This window comes from Vulpes lagopus, chromosome 12 (genome assembly GCF_018345385.1).
Source record: "Vulpes lagopus strain Blue_001 chromosome 12, ASM1834538v1, whole genome shotgun sequence".
Classification (NCBI taxonomy): Eukaryota; Metazoa; Chordata; class Mammalia; order Carnivora; family Canidae; genus Vulpes; species Vulpes lagopus.
This window is the reverse complement of record NC_054835.1, coordinates 41,086,010-41,096,776: the sequence shown is the minus strand read 5'-3', so window position 1 is coordinate 41,096,776 and position 10,767 is coordinate 41,086,010. Positions and strand designations below refer to the sequence as shown.

At 55.0% G+C, this 10,767-nt stretch overlaps 2 protein-coding genes across 5 annotated transcripts; one reads left to right on the top strand and one right to left on the bottom strand.

Moving 5' to 3' along the window:
* The first annotated feature begins 141 nt into the window (after nt 1–141).
* Nucleotides 142–5,509, top strand: LOC121472817 (PSMC3 interacting protein). Of its 2 annotated transcripts, XM_041724268.1 has the most exons (8): nt 142–1,173; nt 1,267–1,367; nt 1,567–1,656; nt 3,884–3,995; nt 4,509–4,654; nt 4,768–4,821; nt 4,918–4,977; nt 5,056–5,509. In XM_041724268.1, the coding sequence occupies exons 1-8, from the start codon at nt 1,140–1,142 to the stop codon at nt 5,110–5,112; spliced, it is 654 nt and encodes a 217-aa protein (XP_041580202.1). In that variant the 5' UTR covers nt 142–1,139; the 3' UTR covers nt 5,113–5,509. The 2 variants fall into 2 exon arrangements, with proteins under 2 accessions (XP_041580202.1, XP_041580201.1); XM_041724267.1 differs by having other exon boundaries at nt 4,768–4,977.
* Nucleotides 5,510–5,651: 142 nt separating this feature from the next.
* MLX (MAX dimerization protein MLX) lies at nt 5,652–10,673 on the bottom strand. Of its 3 annotated transcripts, none has more exons than XM_041724264.1 (8): nt 9,950–10,673; nt 9,558–9,594; nt 8,973–9,062; nt 8,609–8,715; nt 8,249–8,348; nt 7,960–8,059; nt 7,410–7,611; nt 5,652–6,456 (listed from the first exon to the last, which is right to left on the bottom strand). In XM_041724264.1, exons 1-8 carry the CDS (start codon nt 10,520–10,522, stop codon nt 6,400–6,402), a joined length of 1,266 nt encoding a protein of 421 aa, XP_041580198.1. In that variant the 5' UTR covers nt 10,523–10,673; the 3' UTR covers nt 5,652–6,399. The 3 variants fall into 3 exon arrangements, with proteins under 3 accessions (XP_041580198.1, XP_041580199.1, XP_041580200.1); XM_041724265.1 differs by having other exon boundaries at nt 10,112–10,673; XM_041724266.1 differs by lacking the exon at nt 8,973–9,062 and having other exon boundaries at nt 10,112–10,673.
* Between the last annotated feature and the right edge of the window lie 94 nt (nt 10,674–10,767).

The window sequence follows — 10,767 nt, the reverse complement described above, 5'->3', positions numbered from 1 at the left end:
ACTAATGTTGAATGTGTCTTACCCTTGATAGTCTGTTAATCCAAAATGGGATTAATCTGAGGTGACAGCCTCAGAAAAGGAAGCCCAGGTGTGAGGGACCCACCTGCCTGTCCCCATTTGTGACTTTTGTGATGGTCAGAACAATCACCATGGGATGAGGCCCCCTCCCCTGCCCTCCCCAGGAGAGCCCAGAAAGCATAACTGACTCTCGTGGCTGGCATCTAGCCTGCAGTCCCATGATTTTTAATTCTTGATACTGTTCCCTAGCCGTGTGAAGACACGTACGTGCTTCAAAGGCTAATGAGACTTTAGGTAACAGAAGGCTTTAAAAAGTAGCACCATGCTCCTCTGGATTGAGCTGCAGGAACAGCTGCTCTTTGGCCTTCAGCTGACCTCAGAAACTAGAAACACTTATTTCAGGCTTTGTCCCATTGGCCACTGTGGGCAGGAGTGGAAAACACCTGCCAGGTGTTGCCATAAGATTGACTTGGCCAACAGGAAACTTTTCTACAAGTTTTGCGGCTTAACAGTAGCCCCCTCCCAACCCTGCCTTTCCTTGGCGTCCAAACCGCAGCACATGTTGAGCGCCCCCTATGTGCGAGGCTCGGTAACCGGCAAATAAAAATAAACAAAGCTCCTTTGAGGGCTTAAGGCTTCTCGGGTCCCCCCCAAACACCCTACTAGTACTTCTTGTTCCTGTCTTACGAATATGAGACTGACCGGCGAAAAGAGCATTGGGCCGTGGGACAGGACTCGTCCCTGTGGGTAACTGACCCTGTGACCTTAGGCAAGTCGCTAGTCCAGCGGGAGCTGGGTCCTAAGCTTCCTTGGAACCCCGACCCAGCTCACGGTCACGAGAGCTCAGCCGCCGCTGGAAGTGGGTTTCGGAATTTCAAGGAGTGATTTACTACGGCCTGCGCCCCGAGCGGGAGGGAGAGAGGGAGACTCCCCGCCCCCGCCCCCGCCCCCAAACCTCGCGGTGGGCGCTCGGCTCCGAACTGAACTACGGATCCCGAGAAAGGTCGCTTTGTGCTTCGCGAAGACTTCCCCTTCCGCCCGCAGCCCCTCGGCGCCGGAAGCAGCTGTTGCCCCGAGCAACGGCAACGTCCGGCTTTCCGAGTTGGCGGCGGGAAAAGGCCATGAGTAAAGGCCGGGCAGAGGCTGCGGCGGGAGGTAAACGGGACCGTGGGCGCGGGGAAGGCCCGGGCGGGGGGGCGGGCGAGGGGTCGGCTGAGTGAGCCCCGCCCCTGGCCCGTCTCCTCGTAGCCCCCGGGATCCTCCTGAGGTACCTGCAGGAGCAGAACCGGCCCTACAGCGCGCAGGACGTGTTCGGGAACTTGCAGCGGGAACACGGCCTGGGCAAGGCGGTGAGGAGCGTCCCCTGGGAGTCCTCCCCTTGGGGTCCCTCGAACCCGCCTGGGGTGCTGCCCCCTCGAGGCTGCCATTTCAGCTTCGGGCTTCCTACCTAAAGCGTGTCTGGCGCTCCCTGGTCTCGGGCTGAGATGCCCCCCGCTGCGCCGGCCCGCAAGTCTTTCCTCTGATGGCCCGGCCCCTCCCCTCTGCCAGGCGGTGGTGAAGGCGCTGGAGCAGCTGGCCCAACAAGGCAAAATCAAAGAGAAGATGTACGGCAAGCAGAAGATCTATTTTGCGGACCAGGTGAGGGAAACCTGTGCCCGTGTCAGACCCCGACATGAGGTCAATGGCCTTCTCTAGAATGAACTCTCTCTGGGAGAGTTTGAGGCACCTCACGGAAGTCACTGACTCGCGCCATGAAAAGGGCCCCAGGTACCCTTTAAATCAAAGTGGGTACTCCCTTCGCTGTGATCCAGATGTGATGAGACTTCCAGATTGGGATATGATAGATGACAGATGCTGGATTGCTGCCAAGATCCATTCCCGCTTGGAAGTGACTTTTTCCCTGGTCCTCTAGATTAGATCTGCCATCTGCCAGATGATTGGCCTTCTGTCCCCACCCCTCACTCCCAACACAGGTAATGCTAATTTTGTATCTCTGGGCCAGACCACCACCTGGACGCCTTCCAGGCCTTTCTAAGTCAATACCATGAATACAGAATGCTTTACCTCCCCTAAATGGGCTTCCCTTACCTGCTTCTCCCTCCGCGGAGTCACTCTTGCCCCAACCCAAAGACTGGGGAGTCACTCTGACCTCAGATCCTCATCAGCCATCAGGTCCAGTTGGTTCCCCCCCTTCCTGTGTCCACCCTCTCCTTTCCACCTGTCCTTGCTGCTCAAGCCCAGGTCCTCCTCATCTCTGGTGATACCCCTCCCCAACATCTGCTGGCCTCCTCAATCACCTTAAACACCGCAGCCAGAAAGGTCTGTGTAAGTGCAGATCTGGTGCCATTCTCCTACTTGAAACTCTAGCGCTCCCTAGAACAAGGGACAGGTACTTGGGGACTCGGTCCCAGGCTTCCGCCTGCCTCACCTGTCCCGTCTATGTCCATTCGCCAGTACTAGACCATTTAGATGTGTTGTACTCCTGTGCCCTTCCTCTGCCTGCGTTAAAGACCCTTCTTCCTCTTCTGCCTCTTTGTTCAGCTCCTACTCATCCTTCAGGATTTCCCTCAGACATCACCTCCAGAGACCTTCTCTGAATTCTCTAATCGCCTCTTCTCCAAGCGCTTACCTCTTTGAGGGCTGCTGTATTGTGGTTGTCTTGACTGCAGCTCTTCTAGGGAAGACCCCACTTCTCACTCATATTCCTTTGTGCAGCACCCTCTCACCCCAGTATCTATTTTTTTAAAAAGGTATCTTCAGTTGTCTTTATTTTCTTTAATGATTTTATTTATTCATGAGAGACAGAGAGAGGCAGAGACACAGGCAGAGGGAGAAGCAGGCTCCATGCAGGGAGCCCAATGTGGGACTCGATCCCGGGACTCTGGGAACAAAGGCAGACACTCAACCACTAAGCCACCCAGGCACCCTCACCCCAGTATCTAACACCCAGTAGACACTGAATACTAGTTTAACTGAACCAAACCACCATCAAGGCTAATTTTGCTAAAATAGGTTTCATTGTGTTACTACTCTAATGAAGATTCCCTAAGGGAGAATTGTGCAGATTTTATTCTATAAAGGACCAGACCGTTGATCTTTTTGTGCTTTGCAGGCCCGATGGTCTCTTGTCTCAGCTTTGCAATTGTCCTGATCACTCCCGCCACTATAGAGCAAAAGCAGCCCCCAGACAGTACGTAGAGTGAGCATGGCTATGCTCCAAAAATTTTTTGTTTTCAAAACCCTGTCTCTGGCAGGATTTGGCACGCAGACAGACTATATAGTTTGCTGTCTGCTGCTCTAAAGGTCTGCCTCACCTTAATGTAGAGGCCACACTGCCCAGGCTGGCATTCCTATTCCCCCTCACCAGCTCCCCGTCACCACCAGCCAGCCCACCACTGTCCTTGGTAGCAGCTATTCTCTCATGGGACGGGCTCCTCAGACTCATACTGGAGTCCCTTGAATAGTACCCCCACCCCCACCCCTTTACCTGTCCTGGTTCTTCCTGTTGTGGAATGTGTGTAGTTTAGGTATCACTACCTAGGGAAGACTGTCCTTTTACTCCTTTAGCCCAGTGAGTGCTTTTACCACTAAAGTGCGATCTCTGCTCTGTTCAGCATCCTGCCAGCCTAGAAACCCCTTGAAGAAAAGCATCAGGTCTTAACTTTCTGTTTATACCTTGTTCATTGGAGTCAGTACTAAACTGAATGGTTTCTCACAAGGACCCTCCCACTGTTCTCCCAGGCCCTCTGGAGGGTTGGGGAGCCCCACAGTCTTGCATGCATGTGATGCTGCCCCACACCCCCCGCCCGCCTCCTCCTTGTGCCTCACATCAGTCCCCTTCTGTTTTTCCTCTCATCTCTGGCAGGACCAGTTTGCCACTGTGAGCGACGCTGACCTCCAGGGCTTGGATGCCAAAATTGTGGCCCTGACCGCTAAGGTGCAGAGCTTACAGCAGAGCTGCCGCCACATGGAGGCTGGTAGGACCGGGCAGCCCCCAAAGGTGCCCCTAGGGTCAGGGTCAGTCTGGAGGTCTGGAATTACTAGGTGGTTTGCTGACTGCAGTGTTGTCTTGCAACAGTGAATCTGTCTCTCTGCTGGGCTGCCCTGGGTATTCTATTAAATCTAGAACGGCTAATGGCTTTTGAATATAAATGGGCAAGACATGCATTTGCTCTCCCTAACATTATCAGCATCCCGTGCCCACACTCCCTCTGTGCCCACTTCTTTAACTGGCTACAGGGAATGGATTGTTCAGCCTCACTTTACCACTGCTTCTAGATGGAAAAGGAAAGAAAACTAGAATAAACCAGTAATTTGATAAGCTATAATCTCTACTGAACATTTCCAGAATATGGAACTTATTCTGGACCCTGTGTATAGAACCTAGAACGAGATAGGGGACCAGTCTCCTACTGCAGGGGGCGCCCACTGTGAAAGACAAAGTCCCATCCTCTGGGGTAGGCGGTGACCCCAGAGAGATATGGTTTCAGAGCTGAAGGAGCTAACTAGTGCCCTGACCACACCGGAGATGCAGAAGGAGATCCAGGAGTTGAAGAAGGAATGTGCTGCCTACAGAGAGAGACTGAAGAACATCAAAGCAGCCTCCAACCACGTGACTCCAGAGGAGAAAGAACAGGTGAGTTGGGAGGGAGGTTAGAAGCGGGGAGTCGGGAAGGAGTGAGGAGACACCTTGCCCCCAGCAGTTGCTGTGGGCTGAGGGGGGCTAGAGGCAGCTGTTTCCCTGTGCAGGTGTACAGAGAGAGGCAGAAGTACTGCAAGGAATGGAGAAAGCGGAAGAGGATGGTAAGTATTACAGCCACCAGAGAAACTGCAGCCCAACAGCATGGACCTGCCAGGTGGTGCTCCCACCTAAAAAGGGGTGGTTTTGTTTCTTGTCAGGCAACAGAGCTATCTGATGCAATTCTGGAAGGCTACCCCAAGAGCAAGAAGCAGTTCTTTGTAAGTGGTTCTCCCTCCTGTCCTTGCTCCCCTGGGTGCTCTCCAAGGAGGGCTTATTCACTTGTCTCCCTGCCCCAGGAGGAAGTTGGGATAGAGACAGATGAAGATTACAACGTGAAGCTCCCAGACCCTTGAGGGGTCCTCTGGGAAGACAGGGGGATGGAAAGAAATGTCCTGGACTGGCTGCCTCCTTCAGGTCGGCTCTCTGTTTTGTTCCTGCTGCCTTCTGCCTTTGGGCAAAGCAGCTGGGACAGGGACTTGAGCAGAGTATCGGGCCCAGGGAGTGAGCGAGCCCACAACAGACGGACGGTCACACTCGTTTTATCGTCCACATTCCAGTTGCTTGAACTTAGTGCTCAAACTTGGAACAACGCTAAAGGAAAGCATTGGCAATATCTGTTATAATTTGATATAAAAATACTTAATTTCCTGGATAACCGAACTTCCCAGATAACAACCCTGAGGAAGGCTACAGGGTAGAGAGGGGCCAGTGTACACGGAGCCCAAGGCCTTCGACAAGACTTCCCCAGGCTCTGTACCCAAGGAGGCCTTTAAATAATGTCTCTAACCCTTCACAACCCAGCCCCAAGTCCTGGGAGAAATACAGGCAGCACGGAGATGGCACAGACCCAGATATACTTGACAGGAAGGCCGGGAATGGTTTTGAGGCCCAGTTCATTTTCCAAAATTGTAACTTTAATAAAATTGCACTGTTGGTGTTTAGAAAATAAAAAACAAAAAAATCCCTTGTAATACGTAGTGCTGTTACACTTGACTTCTCTGTGCTGTGCTCAGAGTTTGCCTATGGGGGTAGAAGGAGCAGGGGCACGCAGGGAGGGCACGTCCCTCTAGTACCCACAGCAGGGGAGGAAGGAGAGGCGATGGAGTAGCAGGTGAGGGCAGGATCCCGGCAGCCCTGCCTGGAGCCAGCCAGAAGAGCCCTGGTCCCACCTTGGGCCAACCAGGCAGCTGTCACACTTCATAAGTGTGGGAATATTTCCTTGTGCTCCTTTCTTCCTGTCCAACTACTGCCAAAATAGCTAAATGTGGGCCAAGAGACCAAACCAAATGCAAATAGTAGCTTCCAGATATGTATAGATAGGAGCAAAAATCTGAGGCTTAGAAGGGGAGAGGCCAGGAGCTCTTGGAGGGTCCCCAGAGCAGATCCCCCATCCTAAGGACTCTTATGGAGAGAGGGAAAGATACCAGGCTTGAGTTTTGTGGTCAATATAATAAATTAAAGTTTTCATAAAACAAATACCCTAGCCCCGCTGAAGATGAGGGGGTGCTGGGGAACCAAACACTGAGAACCAGTGGACCAGTGTGCAGTATCACAGTCCAATCTCATAAGCCCGGTAGCTCTGTGGCCAAGTAGGAGACTCAGGCCTCTTGTTGGCTCTTCTGCAGGTTCTAGGAGCCAGGTCAGTACAGCTGGTTCTTCAGCTGGTGCAGAACACCAATCACGATCTCCCGCAGGGTCTGGTGGGGCAGCAGAGGGAGACATGTGATGCTCAGGTGAGGACAGAGCACCAGCTAAGTGACCTATGCCTAGACAAGGTGTGCCAGAAAAAAAAACCCTGGGCCGCACTGCTGTCTACAGTTTACTTTGAAATGTCCTGTGACAGCAGGGGGAAAGGGATGGAGGCATGGATAGCTATGGGGAAAAGCAAATAGAAATGGGAATGGCAGCATTTAAGTGGTGGGCACATGAGTGTTCAGTGCGAAATTCGCTGATTGTTGCAGTATGCTTAAGTTGTTTCCAGAAAATCTCAGGAAACAAAAAAGTTAAGACTCTCAGATGCAAGTCAAGCCTCAGAGAAGGCAACCAGGCCTCAGAAGCAGAAGACTCAGTGCAACAGCATGAACACACTGCCCCATTACAGATAATTGACAGACCCCAAGGCAAACTATTTCAGTGGGCCTTGGGGTGGCAGCCAGGAATCTTTCCAAACAAGCCAAGTGAGTCTGCTGCCAAGATGAGGGCCTGTGCACTTGGCAGCCATAACGTGGGCTGAGAAAGGCCAGAGCCAGGCTTGCGGGAGTAGGGGCCAGCTTAGTCTCGCCAAACAAAACCTTAACGGGAGGGACACCTGGGGGGCTTAGCGGTTGAGCGTCTGCCTTCAGCTCAGGACATGATCCTGGAGTCCCCGGATCGAGTCCCGCATTGGGCTCCCTGCATGGAGCCTGCTTCTCCCTCTGCCTGTGTCTCTGCCTTTCTCTGTCTCTCAGGAAAAAATAAAATCTTAAAAAAAGACAAAAAACAAAAAAAAAAAACCACCTTAACAGGAAAGCCTGGGCCAGGATGCAAAAAAGGGAAACACCCCCAAGAAACCTAAAAGCTGATGCCTTCCTGCTGAACAAATCATGACCTGGGCCACTGTGCCTGGAGGAGGGTAGAAGACCCCCACCCCACGACCCCTGCTAGCCCGTACCTGAGGCTTACAGTGCTCCTCGATCCAGCTGAAGACACAAGCTGACAGCTCCTGGAAGCTGGCCACGGAGATGGAGGCATTGAAGGACTGGAACAGGGAGTCCATGATGCCTTGAAACACGTTGAACTTGACCTGGTCAGAGACCTGGTCTTCCCCCTCGTGGGGGTTGTCCTGGTGTGCCTTCACAATCTGCTCGTAGTTCCTGAAAGCAAGCAGAACAGGGCTCAGGTACTCCAGGTCCTCCCCCAGGAAGAGGCTCCCGGAGAGCCACGGGGTTGTATCCAGCCCCAGCTAGATACTGCTGCAGGGACAGAATTGGTGACCTCTCTCCACCCTGCCCTCCGTGAATGAATCCCACAGGCACTTGGAGGATCTGCTGTGTGTCAGGGACGGCTGGGGTACAGAGTCCCGCCTTAAGTGGCCACCTAAGAGAGAGTATTATCTGTCCTGTATTATCTGATGTGGCCTCTGAACGAGAGGAAGGTATGAACTGAAGTCAGCCTGGGTCCCCTCAGAAGCCCTGGCTCCCCCAGCTCAGCAGCCCCCTTACACTTTCATGATCTTTAGGGCCGTGACATCCTTGCGTAGCATGGAAACCTCCTCCTCCTGCTTTTTCTTCTCCTTGTGCAAAAACTGGATGTAGTCAATGGCTGGGGTGGACACACAAGTGTCAACCGGAAGGACAAGACTTTGTCCTTTATTTCCCCACCTCCCCCCATGCTCCAACTCTCTCATAACCACCACCCCACCGGGGCCAGGCCCAAGAGTGGGTACAAGGCTCTGGCCTTTGCACAGCCCCACTGGCCCCAACCACTCCCAAGTGCACTCCCTGGCCATACTCTTCTGTAGGACAATGGCTTTGCTGAGCTTTTGGGAGCCAATGGAGAAGTCCTGCTGCTGACAGGTGGGGACGATGGTCTGAAGGTCATCATAGCCTCTCTGTGGAGACAGGAGGGGAGACAAGGCTTCCTTAACTCTGAGGAATTAAGGCAAATGGGCACAAAGCTTTCTTCCTGCGAACTGAACTCCATGCTCACAAAGGGGCTGGGGTGCTGGAAGGAGGGTGGTGGTCATGTCAAGGGACTAGATCAGCTACCCGCCCCCCAGATGCTTGGGGCTGTCTGATGACGTCGGGGCAGAGGGAACCTGAAGCCTGCAGGGCCCTCCTGCGCTGGTGGAGCCATAGGCTTCCCAGTCACCTTGATGGCGTCCCTCCTCTTCTGCTCAGCCTGAGTATGTGCTCGCCGCCGCCGGTCCTTGTAGGACTCCTTGTAGGACTCCTGGTGGTAATCACTGTCCTCGTCATCTACGCTCAAAGTTGGGGGCAGAAGAGGTTACTTTGAGGCCCAGTGGGGCCCAGCAGGGAAGAAAAAACCGGTGCCCAGAGACAGCAAATGGATAGAAGAACCTAAGGTCCTAAATGAGGTAAAAGACAGGAAGACCCTATGTCTAACACTAGGCCTCCAGCACCCCCATGTGGATGACTGCAGCTTCCTGTCTAGGAAATATACTAAAATGATGGTATATCTGGGGTCCCCCAGGTAGGGGCATGTGGCTGCCTACCTGTATTAGGGACGGAAGAGGCACTGGTGGAACCGATGCTATTAGCTCTGGACACTACACTCCCCTTTCGGGTATTTTCTACAAAAAGCCCTGGAAAAGAGAGGTCCCGATCACTAAGGAGTAGGGCAGAGGAACACCATTACACCCTTAGACACCTGTGGGTACAATGGCTTCCGGATCCTTAAACGCTGACCTCTACCTTTCAACCCCAAAACCACCCATACTGGGTCACCACTTCCTGTTGTGCCATGCTGCAATGCTCCTGTCCCTGGTGTTCACACTGCTCCGTGGGCCTGCAATGATACCACTGGTTCACAAGATGGCATCTGGGTACAATGAGGGTGAGGGTGGCTAGCTGTCACTATTGTCATCACTTCCCCGCTTCAGAGCAGAGGGAACTAGGTGTCCCCTTATGCTTCCTGCCCCTGTCCTGCCAAGGGCTCCTCCTCCCTCACTGTCTCAGGGCAGGAACTCGCCTCGAGGACAGTGGACTGTGCTCAGGTGTGGCTGGCAAGAGCAGGGGAATCTATAGGGCTGTGGCGGGAGTGTCATCAGGGAGCTGGAGACGGTGGAGGAGACACTCACCGGGGTCCAGGCTGTTATCGCTGTAGGCATATTCCACCTGCGTCACCAAGCAAAGGAGACGCTCATCAGACCCCGGCCTGAGACCGCGCCTTCTTTCCCTGCGTGCGCGCGCACACACACACCCCTACCCAGACCCGCCCCACCCCCACAGGGTGAGCAGGCAATTGCAGGATGCGCGCGTGCGTCCACACGTGTCCACACAGACACACACACACACAGACCTCTGGGGTGCACAGGCAGTTGCAAGACTGCCCCGCGAGCCAACAGCCGATAGGCCTTGGGAGCGCGCCCCTCCGCAGGATCCCGTCCGCCCCCACCCCGCTCCAGCACCTCCCAGCCCCCAAACCCCGTCCCCTCACACTCGTGCACACACGCGTCACTTGTCTCCCCACCTTGGCACGCGCGGGGTGAGAGCTGTCTTCTCTGCAGCCCCGGGGCCCGAAGGGCGGGGGCACCTTTGGGGACTGCAAGGAATCCCCTCGTCTTCCGGCCCCCCCACGTGCACGAGCCCGACCCGCCCTCCCCTCGCCGGCGTGCGCGCCCGCGGGGCTTGCCTTGACCCAGGGGTCGTCCGGAGAGGCGCCCGGCTCCGTCATCTCCGACCCACCGAACCGGAAACCAGCCCGCGGGCGAGCCCCCTGCCGCGAGGAAGAGGCGAGGCGCACCCATGTGACCCGAACCCACCAACCCGGGACGAGAGGCGGAGGGCGGGGCGAGGGCCGCGCATGCGCGGCCCAGAGACTCGTACACCGGGCAGGGGACGCTGGCCCCGGAGCGGACACGGAGTTTGTCCCTGCGCTCCGTCGGGGTCGGCGTCCCTCCTGCCGCAACGTGAGGCACATTCTGTAAAATGCGGTCCCCTCAAAAGACTCATCCAGTGTCGCCGATAGTTGCGTGCACGCGCTGTGCGGGCCCTGGCGGCGGCCGGGCCACCTGGGCCGACCCCACTGGGCTGCCGGCTCCATGAGGGCAGAGGCCCCACCTAGCTTAGCGAAGGCCGGTCCTCCGACAAGCAGCCAGGCGTCTGGCAGGAGACCAGCGGGAGAAACGCTTTCAGAGAGCCTGTTGGCCAAGCTACTTTACAGATAGGAAAACCGGGGAACCTGAAGGTCTGTAGCTTCTCCCAAAGCAGTCAGTGAAAGGGCCCAGGCTGACCTCGATCTGGCTAGCTTCGAAAGCCGTGCTCTTAACCGCCGCCTCAGAGACCTCG